This window comes from Convolutriloba macropyga, chromosome 10, assembly GCF_964194025.1.
Source record: "Convolutriloba macropyga chromosome 10, txConMacr16.3, whole genome shotgun sequence".
NCBI lineage: Eukaryota > Metazoa > Xenacoelomorpha > Acoela > Convolutidae > Convolutriloba > Convolutriloba macropyga.
This window is the reverse complement of record NC_134477.1, coordinates 24,788,704-24,809,675: the sequence shown is the minus strand read 5'-3', so window position 1 is coordinate 24,809,675 and position 20,972 is coordinate 24,788,704. Positions and strand designations below refer to the sequence as shown.

General features: G+C 38.3%; 1 protein-coding gene across 2 annotated transcripts in view; it reads right to left on the bottom strand.

Annotated features, from left to right (window-relative positions):
- Positions 1 to 20,972, bottom strand: part of LOC142348834 (uncharacterized) — a 114,517-nt gene that overhangs the window by 1,517 nt on the left and 92,028 nt on the right. For both annotated transcript variants that reach the window (XM_075400367.1, XM_075400365.1), the window contains exons 4-9: positions 18,790 to 18,945; positions 17,809 to 17,948; positions 15,442 to 16,506; positions 13,085 to 13,268; positions 12,410 to 12,526; positions 5,494 to 5,752 (exon numbers count right to left, since the gene is read on the bottom strand). In XM_075400367.1, coding sequence (XP_075256482.1) covers positions 5,494 to 5,752; positions 12,410 to 12,526; positions 13,085 to 13,268; positions 15,442 to 16,506; positions 17,809 to 17,948; positions 18,790 to 18,945 — 1,921 coding nt within the window. The remainder of the gene's footprint in view (positions 1 to 5,493; positions 5,753 to 12,409; positions 12,527 to 13,084; positions 13,269 to 15,441; positions 16,507 to 17,808; positions 17,949 to 18,789; positions 18,946 to 20,972) is intronic.

The following is a 20,972-nucleotide window of genomic DNA, read 5'->3' as shown; positions in this document are numbered from 1 at the left end:
TTTAACGACTCGAAGAGGATTATTGGAAACGGGTGAAATGAGGAAAGCAGGAAATGAAACGCGTGAAAAATTTTGGAGTAGATTGGCGCTGAACAAAATTAAAGTTGAGCGAAAAGAGTGTTGTTTTCTGTTTAAATTGCTGTTTTCGAGAGAGCACGAAATTGAGGTCTGAAAAAAATTTCTATGTGCTAGCGAAGTTTGTTCACGCGCGGCTTTTAGGGTTGTTTTGATTTTGATAAAAAATAAAGGGGGTTCGCTCCTAAGCCGCGTAGGACAAACCAATGGATACCCCACTATGAGACATTACTGCATCGTACATAATTTTAAATACAAGGCACTATTGCTCTTTTAGAGCTGCGTCATGAGAAATATAAACATAAACATCACTGCATCGTATATAATTTTAAAGAGAAGGCACTAAAACTCTTTTAGAGCTGCGTCAAAAAATTTTTAGGGTTGTGTTGATAGTGATTAAAAGGATTCTGGTAATTAATATGAATTTCATGCCAATTTGCGGGTTTTAGATACGAAGTGAGTACAGTTTTCTCGTTCTTAATATTGCCGTTTAAGACACGCTTTTAGCCTATTATGACTCCTCTTTTGTTTTGCAAGCATTTTAATACTCTTTAATACCTAAATAATTCTTTGTGCCCGTGTAATATAAAACAAAATAGCTACTTTTCTAGTTTTTTCATCGTGATTAGTTCTCATGAGTAGTTTAGGCAAGTTCTGAATGTTTTTTTTTCTTCCAGCTGTTTTTAATAAAAATTTTATTGAAGTGAATTTTGAAGAAGGAAATGAAACACGTGAAATTTGGAGTGGTTTGAGTGAAATTGGAGAGTGGAGCAAAAATAGTGGTTTTTTGTTCATACCGCTCTTTACGAGGGAGCGAGAAATTGCTGTAAAAATTTTCGATAAGCGAGCAATATTTTTTGTTCAGGAGTGGATTTTTCAACCGTTATTTTGTTTTAAATTGGGTCTTTTCCTTAAACAGTTTTAATGCGCTATGATTATAGCATTCAGAATGTGTGAAAATCGTATAAAAGTGATTTGTTAATTGTAAGTATCACGTGTTGTTGTGTTAATTGTAATTATCACGTGTTGTGTTAATTGTAAATATTTTCTGTTTTTGACAATGTTCGAGCAATTTTGGCGAAGTATTTTTTTAAATTTTGTTGACAAGTAAACAGACGCCTACTATTGGCCATTGGAATTTTAAGTTACCAAATAATTGCTATTTTACAGGTATAAAGTAGTTTGTTAAGAAATTGTTTGCAAAAATTGAGAAATTGAAAATTTTCAGATATAGAGAAGAGAGTTAGAACTTAACAGGGATTCCTCGGTACAGTGGGCTCATTTTATATTTTCATTCCCAGGAGAGAAAGCTTGTCGTTGTTATATGCACTTGGATTATATAGAAAATGATTAGCTTTTTAAATTTATTAAATCTAGTTTTTAGCTATTTTTTATTGTTATATGACCTAATTTTGCTTTTTGTGACATTCTTAAGTTCTGTGTTGATCTAGTGGATTTGGTTACCTTTCGATTTGATTGAATTTAATATTGAGGTTGAGCTTTGACCAATTTTACTGTTTTTAACTTTGTCTATATCTTCTAATTTTAAGCTCAGGGTTATACAGTGAGTTTTTCACTCAAATAAAATATTCGCATCAGTAGTTTTGTTTTTTTTCTGGTTTACTTTTTTGGGTGCGTCATTGATCGAGCAGAATAACTGATTTCTCTTTCGCGGTTTTTTCCTTGTTCCGTTACTGTTGTTTTTCTGTCTATCAGATGATAGTCGATTATTGAATGGAAACTATTTCTATTGCACATTCTTTTTTCAGTTGTAACCACTAATTTTCAAATAATTTACCTCGTGTTAACTTAACTCTATTTTTTTTAATTGTTAGTGTAATAAAGTAGGTTAAATTTGTTTAAGATAAGTTGTCTTGGGCCCTAGTAAATATCTACTTCGTGTCTGTACAAGAGTTTTCCGGCTGTTTTTTTTACCGGAAGTCGGGTGTTCAGACGTCGTTTTGACTTTAAAGTGAAAGTGAGAAAAAAGGCCGTGTGAACTCCAAATCTTTGTGGTTTGGTTTGCTGTAGACATAGGTTTTCTTCGACGCAATATATAATCCGCTGTAATTGATGTTACGGTGTTCTTGAGAGCTTAAAAAGCGTTAGTGCAAAATCGGCGCGTTTTCCTCAAGTTTCAGATATTTTTTGCCTTTTTCTAAAAATAATTTAGTTTTGATCCTTGAGCAGACTTTTTGAAAAAGACTAGCCCGGTTATTTCGGTTTTGAAAAGACTAGCCCGGTTTTTTCGTTCAATCATTCAGTTTTTTTTCTCGTATATTGTTTTTTTTGCACCATCAAGGATTTTAATTTCGGTAATTCATTCTTTTGCATTAAGTATTTGCAATTCAATTAAAATTTGATTCCTTATTTTGAAGTTTTTGGCTAAAATTTTTTTTTACCTAATCCAATCTTTTTAGCGCTGTTTCTTTTTAACAGGATGATGTCTTTGCGATTTTAATGATCCTCCAGTGCTTTCTAATGGAATTTAGTTCTTTTGACTAAGTTTTTTAATTGCTTTCAAAATTGTTACGATTTTATTACAAATATCCTTAACACCCACATTAGCATTAAGCACGTGTTGGTTTCTCACAAAAGTCTATGTTGAGTTTTTGCGGAAACATGGAATTACAGCTGTCTTTGAGTTGTTGATTTTGAATTTTTTCTCATTATAATGCAGCTCTGAATTTGTTGGAATTAATAAATGGAGACAAGTAGAGGGCGGTTCTTATTCTTACGAGTTTGACGGTATGCTGACACTATTCAAAAATACTTATTAATGGCCGCGAAATGATAGCGGCTATTATTGGGGTCATCGTGGTTTTTTTTAATTTGTCTTACAATGATTCTTACGACCTACCTTCTTGGAATTGACTTTTTCAATGACTTCAGTGACTTCTACTGCTTTTGTGTGCGTGACGTCATTTCTGCTTTTAGGTCAATTGCGTGACTTAAATCACTCAAACAAAACGACTTCTGAACTCACTTATGTAACTTAAATTTTTTGAACATTTACTAGTTAAAAGTCAATAGTGCGCATCTAAGTAGTGCCAAACTTATATGCCCTAATTCTCGAGTATAAGTCTTGCGTTTTTGGTTTCGAATATCAATTTTCAAAATGCTCCTTTAGGGCTTTTTCCTTATAGAGCGTATGTGTCATAAAATTGACAGTCCGAATCTAACCCAAAAAGTCTAGTTTTCTGTTAATCTCATTTCTTTAGTTGTTGCAATTCATGGAAGGCCACAAGTGTCTATCGCGGCTATTTTCCGGCAATCTGCCGGCTGTGTTTTACATCTTTGTTTCTTAAAATAACCGATTTGAGGGCAATTAATCAGTGCGTATTCAATTATGTTAACAAAGTAACAAACCTGTATTGGATGCTTATCGTTCGCTCTGAATTGGATGCTGAAGTGTGAGATCAGAAATAATTTTTTGGAGATGTAAAGCAAAATAACATCAGTCACAAAGATAAGCCAACGATAAGCTTCCAAAATGGGTTTGTTACCTTGTTAACTTATTTGAATATGTATTGCTCTCAAACCACAATTGTAGCCATTATATTAGTCCTGCTGGTTTTTTTTTAAAAAAAATTGTACTACCATCCTTTTGCCTGATCGTTTTTTCAAACAAGTAAAGCCTGGAATGCAAGAAGTTCTCTTAGAGCCTTACGACTTACTAGTCTCGTAAAGACTGTACTCGCAAATACCTACAATTATCTTAACTTACAGCTCAAATTGTTTTTGTGGGGGACTCTCTTGAAAGACGTCTGTTATGTGCAATTTTGTGAAACAAAGATTTAAATAAGCGTTTTTTAATAGTGTGAGCGATCGGGAAATTCGTAATATTAAGAACTGCTTTTCAAATATCTCGTCAAAACCGTACTCAAGAGACAAGGCATGTGAAGGGCAGTTCTTGATCTTAGATTATGCTTGCACGCTCAAACTATACAAAAACATTTATTCATATCTGTTTCTAAAAATAACACGTCTAAGCCTCCACAAAAACATGTGAGTTAAGAGAAGTGTAGTTGACTGAACAGATAATCGTAAGTTCCTCTTCAGCAGTTAACAATTTGGTGCTCGCGTGTTTTATTATAATCTGAGCTGTAAGCTGTGCGTTGCTGTGATGCCGTTATCTTGATTAATTGCTGTCAAACCGTTTGTTTCTCTTCACTCTTTTGCTTTTTTACCCATGCGACCTATTTCATGATTGCATTTTCCGTGATTTAGACTGGTATCACAGCTTCAAACAGCTGAACCTAATCGGCGGGTACCAAATTGGTGGTACCAAACATAAACCGACTAACGTCGGATGAATTGCTCTCGAACGACAGACGGGGGTAATTTGATTAAGAGGGGGCATAGCTTAGAAATGTTTTACGGGTGCAAAAAAATCTTCCCACCGCGCTTCGCACCAGGACCTCCAGGTTTGTAGCCTGACATCATAACCACTCAGCTACAAAGGTTTTGATTTCCTATCGATTACCCTATTTCAAAACGAGAGCAACTTGGATCACTCAAATGGATCACTCAAAAATGAACTAAAGTGTGAAAAACTCAAGAAGTCAAAGAATTTCTAGAACAAAAGCGTCAAGCAAAATTTTTGCCTAAAAAAGACACACGTTTAAGTTAATTGCTGCGTTCGAGAGAGCTGAAATTAGTTTCAGTTCTTGCATGTAAATAATTGAGTTTAGTGAGATAGCTATCTCTACTTTGGAAGAGGCCCAGGCCAAGAGAAATTTATGTCATAACTAATTTTGATGCGAAGTTCTCTCTGCCGGGTAAAATAAACCTGGTCTCCGCAGTGATAGTCTGGGATACTCATCTCATTAACAAACTTTTAAGATGCAAGATTCCTGCTTTTCGCAAAAATGTGGGATTTTTGGTTTGTTGTTCCGAATTCCAGCTTTCAAGGTTTTTAAATAGAAACAATCTTTTGACAGACGAATTGTTCATTATCTACAGAATTCGCGGATCAAGAGATCAATGAGAAATTAATCCAAGTTAGGTTTTTATTAAAAGTTCAACAGATAATTTTTTAATCCTGTGTTCTGTAGCTATTTCATTTCGCCCCAATAGGAAAGTTGTATCTTGCAACAAAAACTTTTGAAGACAGCTAAGTTGCAACAACGCAAAAAGTATGAAAAATAAAATAGGCATTTCGCTCCATATGTTTGCTCCACAGATCTACCACAAAGCTTCTATTATTACTGTTGTCCACTGAGGTCTGAGAAATACTATTGTCAGGAATTACGTTATCTCTCCTTCCCAAACGGATTAAACCAACGATGCTGCAAAATAGCGGCATCTTTATTCTGACTCCGCCACTTACAATTTCTAAAATTTGTTGCATTGATTATTTTGAGCTCTGTTTTGGTGTTACGATCACAGTGAGTTAATTTATCAAATTTAAGTAACCTAATTTCGGCCATAGTCTGCTTCAACACTTCTAAGCCATCATCATTCTCATGTCCCTTGCCATCTTTCCTCTTCTGGCGATAAGTGGTGATGTTGGCGTCATTTGAACCAACTCTGGCTCCATTCGAAGCCCTTGTGTGATGAGTGTGGTGGTGTCTGTGTGTAGTGAAGAAGCACCTGGCACTATGTGCTATGTAATCTATGCTCATGCCCATTGCAATCAAAGACACCACATATGTCTGAGGACAGTACGTCATTCCTGTAATGGGATATAATAGATAAACAAGACCTGAATGAATATTACCACACGGTTGTTATCGCCACCGAGAAGTTATCAAACTCCGTGGCGAAGCCGAGGTGTTATGATAACTTCGAGGGCGATAACAACCGTGTGGTTAATCTTTTTAATCAACACCTGTTGCGATCATTTCAAAATCAAACACATTCTTATTGGTTTTTCATTTTTATTTTTTGTGGACAATTACATTTTCAAAGGTAACGGATATTTGTTCGGATCTGTTCTTCGTTTTGTCCTCATGCCCCCTCCCCCCCCCCCACACACACACACACACACACACACACACGCACACACACACACACACACACGCGCGTACACACACGCACACACACACACGCACAAACACGCGCACACACACGCACACACACACGCACGCACACACACGCACACACACACACACACACACACGCGAACCCAAGCACACACACACACACACACGAACCCAAGCACACACACACACACACACAACGCACGCACACACACACACACACGAACCCAAGCACACACACACAAACAGACACACACACAACGCACGCACACACACACACACGCACGCGCGCACACACACACACACACACACGAACCCAAGCACACACACACACACGAACCCAAGCACACACGCACACACAAACGCACACACACACGAACCCAAGCACACACACAAACAGACACACACACAACGCACGCACACACACACACACACACACACACACACACACGAACCCAAGCACACACACACACACACACACGAATCCAAGCACACACACACACACAAACAGACACACACACACACACAACGCACGCACACACACACGCACACACACACGAAACAAAGCACACACACACACACACGAACCCAAGCACACACACACACACAAACAGACACACACACAACGCACGCACACACGCGCGCACACACACACACACAAACAGACACACACACACAAAGAGACACACACACAACGCACGCACACACACACACGAACCCAAGCACACACACACACACACACACGAACCCAAGCACACACCTACACACAAACAGACACACACACAACGCACGCACACACACACACGAACCCAAGCACACACACACACACACAAACAGACACACACACAACGCACGCACACACACACACACGAACCCAAGCACACACACACACACAAACCCAAGCACACACACACACAAACAGACACACACACAACGCACGCACACACACACACATACACACACGAACCCAAGCACACACACACACACACACGAACCCAAGCACACACACACGCACAAACAGACACACACACAACGCACGCACACACACACACACACGAACCTAAGCGCGCACACACACACACACACACAAACAGACACACACAACGCACGCACACACACACACGAACCCAAGCACACACACACACACACGAACCCAAGCACACACCCACACACAAACAGACACACACACAACGCACGCATACGCACACACACGAACCCAAGCACACACACACACACAAACAGACACACACACAACGCACACACACACACACACACGAACCCAAGCACACACACACACACAAACCCAAGCACACACACACAAACAGACACACACACAACGCACGCACACACACACACACACACACGAACCCAAGCACACACACACACACGAACCCAAGCACACACACACGCACAAACAGACACACACACAACGCACAAACACACGCGAACCCAAGCACACACACGAACCCAAGCACACACACACACAAACACACACGCACAACGCACGCACACACACACACTAACCCAAGCACACACACACACAAACAGACACACACACAACGCACACGCACGCACACACACTCACACATAGTTACACACTTACAAACACACCCACACACACGTGCACATGCACGCACACACACACACTCACACATACTTACACAATTACAAACACACACACTTACGCACACACACACGCAAAACACACACACTCGCTCACAAACAGACACATACCACACTCAACACAAACTACACACACGCAACACACACAAACGCACACACACAAACAAACACAAACAGACACTCACGCACAGACGTACACAGGCACCCACGCACGCACACAAACACACACGCACGCACACACACTTACAAACACACACACATAACCTAAAACACACACGCACACACACACACGCACGTACACACGCAGCCACGCACACTTACAAACACATACAACCACAAATACACACGCGCGCACACTCACACACACACATACACAAACTTACACACACACACCCACACGCAAGGACACAACACAGACACCACGCACAAGTTTTTTTTAGACTACAAGATTATCAAACTGTTTCCATCATAAGACTATAAGAGTTTATCACCACTCTTTACTTAGTAACAGTGGCGATAAAAGAGTGTAATAAACTTGTAGTCTAGTGCTGAAGTGTTTTTGCAGTGTCGAGCAGGCATTAAAATTTATTACACTGGCAGTTTATTTAGCTTTTATTATCGGAACAGGTGTTGATTAATGAATATTACCACACGGTTGTTATCGCCACCGAGAAGTTATGATAACTTCGAGGGCGATAACAACCGTGTGGTAATTTTTTTAATCAACACCTGTTGCGATCATTTCAAAATCATACACATTCTTATTGGTTTTTCATTTTTATTTTTTTGTGGACAATTACACTTTCAAAGGTAAGTGAGATTCCTTCGGATCTGTTCTTCGTTATGTCCTCATGCGCCCCCCCCCCTCCCACACACAAACAGACACACACACAACGCACACACACACACACACACACGAACCCAAGCACACACACACACAAACAGACACACACACAACGCACACACACACACACACACGAACCCAAGCACACACACACACGAACCCAGGCACACACACACACAAACAGACACACACACAACGCACGCACACGCACACACACACACACACACGAACCCAAGCACACATACACACACGAACCCAAGCACACACACACAAACAGACACACACACAACGCACGCACACACACACACGAACCCAAGCACACACACACAAACAAATAGACACACACACAACGCACACGCACGCACACACACACACTCACACATAGTTACACACTTACAAACACACACACATAAACACACCCACACACACACACACACGCGCACATGCACGCACACACACACACTCACACATACTTACACACTTACAAACACACACATAAACAGACACACGCACACGCACGCACACACACACTCACACGTAGTTACACACTTACAAACACACACATAAACACACCCACACACACGCACGCACACACACGCAAAACACACACTCGCTCACAAACACACACACACACACACACACATACCACACTCAACACAAACCACACACACACACAACACACACAAACGCACACACACAAACAAACACAAAGAGACACTCACGCACAGACGTACACAGGCACCCACGCACGCACACAAACACACACGCACGCACACACACTTACAAACACACATACACAACCTAAAACACACGCACGTACACACGCAGCCACGCACACTTACAAACACATACAACCACAAATACACACGCGCGCACACTCACACACACACATACACAAACTTACACACACACACCCACACGCAAGGACACAACACAGACACCACGCGCAAGTTTTTTTTAGACTACAAGATTATCAAACTGTTTCCATCATAAGACTATAAGAGTTTATCACCACTCTTTACTTAGTAACAGTGGCGTTAAAAGAGTGTGATAAACTTGTAGTCTAGTGCTGAAGTGTTTTTCCAGTGTCGAGCAGGCATTAAAATTTATTACACTGGCAGTTTATTTAACTGTTATTATCGCAACAGGTGTTGATTAATGAATATTACCACACGGTTGTTATCGCCACCGAGAAGTTATGATAAGTTCTTATAGGTTTTTCATTTTTATTTTTTGTGGACAATTACACTTTCAAAGATAAGTGAGATTCCTTCGGATCTGTTCTTCGTTTTGTCCTCATGCGCCCCCCCTCCCACACACACATACACACACACACTTACACACAGAGAGACATGCACACACACACACAGAGACACACATACACACACACAACACACACGCAAATGGACGCACACACGTACACACGCACCCACGTGCACACACACACGCTCACAAGCAAACACACACACGCATGCACACACACACAAAAAAACAACCACACACGCACGCACGTGCACACACACACGCACACAAACACACATACACACACACAAAAACACACATACATACACACACGTACACACAAATTTACACACACACACACACTTGCACACACACACACACACACACAAACATAGAACACACACAGGCACGTACACACACACCCACACACACGCTCACACACAAACACGCACACACACACACATACGCGTGCACACACACAAACACACCACACACACCGCACACACACAACACACACGCCACACAAGTTTTTTTAGTCACAAGTTTATCAAAGCACACACGTACACACGCACACACATACGCTCACACACAAACACACGCACACACACACATACGCACACACACACAAGCACACAACCAGACACACGCACGCACACGCACACACACACACGCAAACACACACATACCACGCACAACACACACACACGGCACAAAAACATCACACAAACCACACACACACACAAGTTTTTTTTAGACTAGAGTACGAGTTTATCACCACTCTTTTATCGCCATTGTTTATTTAGTAACAGTGGCGATAACAGAGTGTGATAAACTCGTAGTCTACTGCTGAGGTGTTTTTCCAGTGTCGATCGGGCACTAAATTTTATTACACTGGCAGTTTATTTAACTGCTATTATCCCAACAGGTGTTGATTAAAATCTGTTGCCAAATCTTTTGAAGACTGACTTCTATACAAGTTGGTTCTAAAATTGCTAAAAATAGAAAGCTAGTTTGGAAAAACTAGCTTTCAGTGTACAATGAATAAAACCCTGCATACAATTCTCTTTTCATGACAGCAAATTCTCGTATTGTTTTTCAGAAAACGCTCATTATTTGTAATTTTGCAATCTGGAAACTTGGAACTCATTATCGGTTTTGGGGTTTTATTGACCAAAAATGAGTCACAAAATTTGCCGATCGCAAAATGACAAAACAAAGCTGGTAAATTGCCAGAAAATACTCGCAATAGTTTCGTAGATCTGCAGTCTCAAAGCACTCATTGCTTCTATTATAAGCTCTAAAATAAACTTCAATTAGTCTAAAATAAACTTCAATTTAATTAATATACACTCACCTGACCTCATCTCTTTAAAGTAAAGAAAAGCCAATTTCAGATTGAGGAAGTCATTTTTGAGTGCGGCAAATCACCCGAACAAAAACTGAACAAAAAACTCGCTCCGCTAAGTGTGAAATGAAAAATGACATCGCGAAATGAAAAAAAAACATAGCCGGAAGAATTCGTGAAACGACTCGAAGAGCGGGCTCTGCCAAAAAAACACTAACCCGTCAAATAATTCGTAAATACTAAAACCACTCATGAGAATTAATATTTTTGAAGTCGGTTGATGGAAAAAGCTCTTAAAAACAAATTTAATTAAAAATCTAGAAAAAATTGACATATTTTTTTTAGTATTACAATAGTACACAAAGCCAAGGATGAGTTCCTTCAAGCAAATAAGAGTATAAAAAGCTCGCAAACTATTCGGAGGGTCATAATAGGCTAAGAAATTTGTCTAAGATTGTAGGAAAAACGAAGAACTCCTAAAATTAAGAATAGTTTCATATTTCTCTACGTAAAAGGTTTTCTTCCAACGAAACTGCAGTCACTTGGCATCTACATTACTATGAAAAGGCATGGCTAAACTCAAGCAAGGGCAAATCTGCCCTCGGTGTAAGTGGTTTCCTATGACAATCTTAAAACATGCAAAAATACCGATTCCTACGTCATGGGTTTTCCTGAAACTGAAGTAATAGGCTTCTTTTCAAATCCCACTCAAAAGCAGTAAAACTAAACAAAAGATGAAAAATGGCTGGAATTCGCCTTATAATCAGCGAAATAGCTGAAAAACTCCAAATTAGCATAAAACACATTAACTACCCAAAACTTTCAAACCTCTATCAAAAGAAATAAAAAATTAATAAAATATCATAACCAAACCTGTTAACGAAAAAAAAAATTAAAAAACACACTGTTTTAAAAGCCGTATGTGATCTAAAAAACGCTCGCTAAATTTTTCACCTCAATTTCTTGCTCTCTCCAAAACAGTGGTATGAACAAAAAACCAATCTCTTTTCGCTTCTATTCAATTTTGTTCAGCAAACAAACCACTCATTTTTTACGCGTTTCATTTCTGCTTCAAAATTCACTCCAATAAAATTTATTTAAAAAAGGAGTTCTCCAATGCTCCTTTTGGAGTCGTTACAATTCAAATTTCTGAATTTTAAAAAAAAACCAAGAGAAGGCCAATAATAGCCCCAGCTATCGCTTTGCGGCTATTAAGAATTAGCGTTTTCTGATAAACAATTTTATGTTCAAGAGTTTGCTGTGAGTAAAAGAGGATTTGACGGGAGATTGACTTACCCATGAGAGACATGGTGCCTGTGATGTTGATAAATGTTACAGCTGTCATGAGAAGTGTAGTCACAATCAGCAGCAGGTGAGGAATGAACAGGGTCACCATCACCAGACAACAACCACCTTTATAAAAATCAATCCGCTTAAAGAAATACAAAAAATTGCATCGAAATTTAAACATAAACCGACTAATGTCGGAACAATTGCTCTCGAACGACAGGCGAGGTAATTTAATCTAGGGGCTGTAGCCTTAATAAATTCTTCTGTATGGGTACAAAAACAGTTCAACACGCCAGGAATCGAACCTTGGACCTCCTGATCACTCACCATACGCACTACCCACTCGGCTATCAGGCCCTTCCTTTTGCTATGCTGCAATCGATTTTATATTAGCAACAAGCGTTACTTCAGAGTGAAAGCGATAGAGATCACTCAAAAATGAAGAACGAAAATGTGAAAAAGTCACTTGAGAAGTCAAAGAACGTTCTAGAAGAAAAGCGCAAAATGGTCAAGCGAAAAACTTGCATGAAAATATCAACATGTTTACAATAATTGCTACCAACTTCGTTCGAGAGCAATTAATATAAAAGTAATGAAACATAAAATTGTGCTCGGGTCCAATCAGCCATTTTTGAATTTTTTCCATTTTTGCGTTTTTTCTACAGACTTGTCTGGACCGACCTGCCATGGCAACAGACTTCCACAGACTGCTCTCCATCATCCAGTCCCTCCACATCAACACCATCTCCCAGTCATACAACTCCAGTCCCAAGTCTTCACTGAATTCATTCTCCAGTGACGTCATCTGCCTCATGAGCTCATTGCGCTTCTTAGTCTCAAACATCTGTGCCCGCACTCTCAACACCTGAACAATAGTTGTGTTTTCTGTTTCTCTAAAGACACAATATTTCACCTTAAGGAAGGAAAAATTTTATTTCGCTATTTCTTTAACAAGCACATATTATTGTACACGAAATAAGCTCGGACAGATAACGAGACCAATCAAGTTTACTTTACAAACTGCCCTACTAATAGCATGTAATAGAATCAAGTAATAATAATCAATCAAACGATTATAATAAAAAGTCTTCTATGTGAAATATCATTTAATATAACCTCCATTTTCGCAATTTCGTCGAATGTTTCGCAAAAAGCCGATCCTATTCAAAAAAGTTGTAACGCAATGGTAGTTTCCTATCCACAAGAAATATTAAACTTATCCGGCAGGTTGCCGGAAAATATCCGCCGTTGACGCGCTTGATGCACATCGGGATTGAAACAGAAAAAAGAAAAAAAGACGAAGAGATAAATTCACCAAACTTTTTTCTATTTTTTTAGTGTCAAAAAGTGTTCTAATTCGGCGTGCAGTTTCAATCGGATTCTAAAATTATACTTAATTCAGCTTCTAAACTGAAAGGTGATAATCTTAATACCAATGTCAGCTGGCAAACACTCTAATGAACTTTGATAACCTAATTCTTAATGACCGGGCTTTATAGGTTTATCCCGTCTCTTTTTATTTTGCTCTTTTGACCTTGACTGTGTTCACTATCTTGCGTAATTCATTGAGTCAATGGATTTCAAAACCATTCAGTGGAAACAGTGAATGAGGCAAGTCAGAAGTACCTACTAAAACCACTTATGAGAATCTTTTAAAAAAATATTTGAAGCCAAATCATGAAAAAATATGCTCCTACAAACGACTTGGACTAAAAAACTGGAAAAAGTTAATAAATTTTTTAATATTGCAAAAGCTCATAAATCCAAAGAGAAATTTCTTTCAGCCAATAGGGTATCTAGATGCTCGCAAAACAATAAGCAAGTCATAATAGGCTAAGAAACTTGTCTAAAAACAGAAAAAAAGGAAAAAACTGCAAAAAAATAAGAAAAATAGTTTCAATTTCCGCCATTTTTCAAATCCGCAAAACTGTAACCACTAGTAATCTAAAAATTGCTCAAGTAATATGGGATTTTTCAATACCCATTTGAGGCAGTAAAACAAAACAATCGTCAAAAAATCGCAAAAATTATCTCATATACCAGCAAAATACATAAAAAACTTCCGAATTAGGCTAAAATTCATATGAATTTCCAGAAACCTTCAAACCACTACAAAAAAACCAGCCTAAAATTAAAACAAAATCATAAACAAACTTCTGAGCCAAAAAAATGAAAACTGCTTTAAAATGCCGCACGTGAACAAAAAATTTCGCTCGCTTACAGAATTTTTTTCACACCTCAATTTCTCGCTCTCTAGAAAATAGCGACAGGAACAAAAAACACTCTCTTTTCGCTGCACTCGTCATTTTGTTTAGCAACAAAATCACTCCGAATTTTTTCACGTGTTTCATTTCCTGCTTCAAAATTCACTCCAATAAAATTGATTTTAAAAAAGGACTTCTCCAATACTCCTCTTCGAGTCGTAAAAAGGATAGCGCCTAAATAATAGCCGTTTGAGAGACTGACGGCGGCTATTAAAAAACTTTTCAGATACGAACTTTTTAAGGGACGCAAGAAAGGTTTGTACATGAAAAAAGACTAGCTGGGAAACGCAAAAAGTCAGATTCGTTTGCTTCCCTTCTGTTTCCTTTGATTTCCTCCTTTCTCTGCTTGCTTATGCTCCTTATGGGGAATATCTCTCCCCTCTCTCTCTCTCTCTCTCTCTCTCTCTCTCTCTCTCTCTCTCTCGCTCGCTCGCTCTTCAGTGGTGTATCGTTATTTGTGGTTTCGGTCTTGTGTTATATTTTTGAAAGGCGCTATTCGAGCGCGAATCCGGTAAAAACATTCTGTTTTGCGCATGAAGATTTTCATACAAGTTTATTGAATCTACTGAACTGCAGCGAGCAGGGATAAAATAGTGAATATCTTTCTTATATCAGAGACATGCTATCAATAGTTTTACATAACATTTTTCAACCAATCAAATGTTTGCATTGTCATAGAAAGCAAAAATTGTCAAACGAATTTGCCTCAAAATGATTATTGTCAGCTAAAAATCGTGGAAGGTCACATTTTACTGAAAGGCGACACAAACTTACTTTTATTTTGACATAGTGAAGTTGAAGCACGTTAACACTGGTTCTATCGGAACCTCCTCCCACTTCTTTTTCCATGGCTTTATTATCTTCGGAACTGCGAGGCCCTGTTTTGTCTTCCTGTACGAGATTCTTCCCTTCAGATGACTTCTCGAAATTCTTGGAACCATTATGTACCGATGAACTGTTCTGGCTTTCATTACCAATAGATGACATGTTGTCTTGTACATCTTCAGTTGTTTTAGATCTATCACTGAGACTCACAGAGTTTAATTGGTGATTAACTGAAACTTGATCCGTTTTAACCGAGTATTCAACGCCTTCTCGGCATTTGTCGACTAATTCTTCAATATCAGCCGAATACATTTTGGCCAGATGCAATTCGTCCAAGTTTTCATCAACAGCTTTTGTGATGTCGTTTTTCTCAGAAATTTGCAAAATACAGTCAATCCAAACTGGGTTTCTGTAAATTCCAGTTTTGTTCATCTCTTTTTGTAAATTTTTCAAACTCGATAAGAAGGCATCATTTGCGGTCAGATTTTGCCATTTATCGTTTTCGGAATTTTCCGGGATCTTTATTATTACGTCATTTATAATTTGCTGAGTGGTGGCGTACTTTTGCAGTGTTACGTAATACTCACGCACGATCGACGAATCCTGGTAATATTTCACGTTGTTCTCGTAAGATTTCATGATACTCATGTAGTAAGTAGCTGCGCAAGTGATACATATGAACGAAAAAATCCATACAATCCTGAATAATTCTTTAGAAGTCACGAAAATGGCCAATTTCATTAGCATTTTTTCGTACCAATTAAAGACTTCGTAGCCTTGACAAATTTCACTGTCTTCGCTCGCGATTGAGTCGTCAAGATCAGCTCGTATGGGTAAAACATCTTCGGGTATTAATAATTGATTGCATAAACTTCTTGATCTGATTGCGAGGCACGGTAGGAAGAATAGAAGTTCTGTGACCCAAAGAGATAGCACACATAAGGCTAAGTATACACAGCATATTTTAACAGCTGGGAAAGCGGTTGAACAACCAACAACGAATGCGGTGATTGCTGTGAATGGTCCAAGCTGTTTCCTTTCTCAGTTCATACAAAAGATAACCAAAGGGAAATAACCAAAAACTAACTTCAGGCTGCAAGAGCACATTATACTTCTAGAAATTAAAAAGGAGTATCAAACCTTAAAATATCAAAATTCTCAAGCATTTAAAATTTTAAAAAGTAAAAATAAACATTCATTTTCCTTGAATACTTAATTTTCGGACTCTCTCTGTGTCAGCGGTATGACTAAGGTCAGACAAATCGGTCTCAACAGGCGGGGCAATCTCATTGTGAGGCGGTGTAGCCTAGACATGAAGATCCTTCAACTAAGGGGTTCGAACTGCGACCTCGGGGATGCCAAGCAGACACCCTAACCACTATGCTACTCCTGCTTGTTATTTCTCGAGTTTACTATCGACAGCAGAGTTGGGAGGGATGGGCGAGGGTGGCTGCAAATCTCCAGGGAGTAAAGAGTTCGGGGTGTGTTAGGGGGTGGTTATAGGGGTTTCAAATTTTTAGATTAAGGATCACCCTTCGCACCATGAAATTGTCTCCTCAAAACAGTTTTGGTGAATCGCATACTTAGAGATAAGTAAAACGTAAGTCCCTAAGAGAGCTGGTCGGTCACTTGATGCCCTCCGAGCGCCCCCAGTTCAAAAACGCGATAAAGTGATCAGACGTAAAACTGCTTTCACGTGCGTCAATAAATTTTCATTTCGAAAAAATTGCTTTTCCTCGAATCCTTAAAAAGACACTCGTCTCAACTATTTAAAAAAAGGCATCGGAAACGTCTTTTCGAATCATAATGATAGGAGTGGAAAAATAGCTCGGTGGAATAGTGGAAGCGGCTATTTGAAAAACATCTGCGTTCGAGATATATTCCAGAATCTGTCGAAAAACAATGAAATCCTGAGTTTTCCTCTTTCGTTTTAAAATCAAGTTTCTCCAGAGAGCGAAATTTTTAATGCGATATATCTATTCAGTTTGTGCTATATAGCACTAAAACTCGTTTCAAATTTAACTTTGCAGAGTTTAGAATTGTCATAATAGTAACGCTAGGTAGACTGTAGAAATACAGATAGCGAAAACCAGCACTCGTGGTTCACTAGAAGATCGCGAGACTGCTTTTGAAAACAACTTCATATGTGTTAATATTGAAATACCTTCTCCATTAAGATTTACGTCTGGTCTTAAAAATAACTTTATTTTTGAAGGATAGTTTTTTTATCAGCTGCCTAAACAAAGTTATGGTGCGATGCGGAGATTTTGAAATTTGGTTGGAATTATTAATGGAGAGAAAGGAAAAAGCCGTTCCAGTGAAGTCAGATAGTGTGACACTGAGGAAGCAGCCCTGGACAGTGGCCACCATCAGTTGTGTATGCGAAAGACACTTGTTAGACTGCAGGTTTATCAGCCACTGGTGCATAAGTAGAAACGCTGAGTCTATCCCAATACCTGTAAACAATTCAGCAATTTTTATTACTACAAAAAAAAATATCTTAGGCCCTGTTCAACAGCCTGGTGTCATTTACACTAAATCAAGTTCAGATTTATAAACGTAAACAGTAATCGCATACCCAGTGTTTTTTATGCCCGCAATTAAAATTTATGTGTTGTTATTTAGCAGTTTTACTATGTAAAAAATAGCATGTGCACCTGGGAGAAGTAAAAGTTATATGCCCACTAAGCTGGGGTGGGGGTGGGGGTCAGAATAGACCTGTTTGTCTTTATTTGTGAAGAACTTTTTGGAAGGGGAGGCATTGAAAAGATTCAAATATAAAAGTTACCCTTCAGGATGGAAAGTTTTCGAGAAAATTTAATTATTGAAACTTGATTTCTCCCCTAATCTGGGGGCTACCAAGCTGGTTGTAACCATGTTTGGTTGAATTCAATATTATTATTATTATTATTATTATTATTATTCATCTCTTTACGCCCTTTCAAAGTATCATCTTTCAAAGTATTGTATTTCAACGTTTGAGCAATCGTTACGACTCTCTTGATCCCAGAGTCTTCATGAATTTGATCTCCCAGCTCACTGAGAGAGTTAATAAAAGATTTCTAGCTTATTGCCCCCTCTCACTGCGAGTCAAAGTTTTTTAATTTGCTCTAATTCTCTAAAGCTGCTCAAGTTTATTTTGAAATTTTTCGGAGAACTCCTCCTGCACTTGGACCTGGCTCTTATCTAATAGTTTTGACCAGCTCAAAAAAGCAACTTGTATAACAACGTTTCATCGTGAAAAGCACGTGGACAAAATGACCGTGTGAACAAGCAAAATGGTATCTAATAACTAACCAATTATTAGGAATGGAACGAATGCGAGGAGAGATATGAAACTGTATCGAAGGATGTTGCCAATGGCCAGTCCCAACACCACAGCCAGGATAGACATGAACACCGCTGCACATGCCAACAGACCACGTGAATAAGTCCACACTCTCATGTTGATACCTGCAACACAAATAACAGTTTCATATTTAACTATTTATAGGATTTGGCGAAAAACAGTTTCTCAATTGAGTAAATCGCTGAAATTATATTAAAAACCCCAAAACTATGTTCTTTTCATTCAATTCAAACGATGTAATTCACGATTATAACCGAAAAGTTAGACACGTAAATACCAATTGATAGGTATAAATCATTGGAAAATTTGAATTGTAATGATAATCCATGTTTGGTTGATTGTTCGTTTACGTAAAGTAGGTCCCAACTCTGTTCAACGTAATAATCGCATGCTGATTTTACAGATTCTGAGCAACTAAGTTTAAAACCTAAGTTTATCTGTTGAACTTATACGACCCCACAAATTGTTCAATTAGTGGATGCTTTTTAACAAAAGCGATCTCTTGCAAAGTTTTGCTTGTTTTTCCAGCATTTTTTGAAGTTAGAATAAATGTACTTAAGAGCTGCAGCTTTGAAAGTAAGAATTCCGAATAATAATTTGGAGTTTTCGGCATGTCATTAGTTCTAACAGTGTTTATGTTGACGCAATTTGATAAAATTGGCCCACAAAGAACAAAACGGTGCTCTTGAAGCGTTCTCAAAAAACGCCTTCAAATTATGAAAAGACAAATTTCGTGATTTTTTCTATCGAAATGCATGTGACTCCGCTGCGCACGAAAAATTCTCGTATCGATATTGAAAATTATCGACCTATTTCTATTCTCCCTCGCTCGTCTTTTTCAACAGAAAAAAGTTAACTACGTCTTCATAAAGTAAACAATAAATTGAGTTCAAATCAACATCGATGTAGAAAATGCTGCTATAAAATTACCCAGTTTTTATTATTTTTCCATGAAGTTAACTCAAATTTTAACGATAACGTCCAACATCTTGTGTTATATTTTAAATTCAGTAAGGCGTTCAATACTGTTTGCCATAGAATTCTGACCAAAAAGATTTGATACTCCTTTCATACTTCTGATGAATTCTTACTTACGTTGCAGAACTCAAAAACTTAAAATTGAAGGTATTTTTTATCAAATTATCTAGAGGTTAACAGGAGTACCTCAAGGAAGTGTATTGTGACCTCTTCTGTTTCGTTTCTTCTCTCTATTGACATGCTTAGGTTTTTCGAGCGTCTTTTGCCTCGCTAAAATGCCAAGAAGACATCGATTTGCTTTACACATGGTCTCAAGAAAATCGTTGGAAATTCATTAAATCGAAATGTCATTTTTGCATGTGAGTCAACAGACAAGAGGCAGATCTGAGCCTCTATGGTATTAAACTAAGTTGCACTAATGCTACTTTCTATTTGGGCATTGTTGCCGATAATGTGGAATGGGAATGTCAACTCAGAGGTAAATTTGCGAAAGCTAGCAGGTCATTCAATTTCCTACACCACAGCGTTCCATTTAATTCTTCCAACTTTGTTAAGTTTCATGTATTCAGCGCTTGTGTTTCATCAATTTTACTTAATATGATTTGTGCAATAATTGCTCTTGGCTCATCAGGTGCCATTGTGGCTTTTGGAGAAGCTAATTTCATTTTTTTGTTTAATTACTTTTCTTTAATTGTTTTAAGTTTTATTGTACCGTATGTTGATGGATCCCGTAATTTTTAATCGATACATCTAAAACCATTTAAAAACATCTAAAAGACATCTAAAACCATTTTTCGATAAATTAAAATTCACGCTTTTGTTTTTTAGCAATTGATGATAGTTGATGATGCGAACATTCTTCCAAGTAGTTACAACTGCATGCCGGGTCTTAAAAGTGGGAAAAACAATAGCTTGTCGAAAAGCGGAAACGGTTCGACATTTAGACCTGAAAAAGAATATGAGAATATGTAGTGAAAACAGAATTGGAACAAGAACACATTTTTTGTGATTTTACATGTTTTTCAATGTTTGTGTTTTCTGTATCCAATCCAAACTGTGTACCGTTCAAAATTCTTTCTTTTTGTATATATTCGTTAACCTGATTGAGAAGAATACGCTCAAAGAGTTTTGCAAACATTGGAGTAATTGAGAT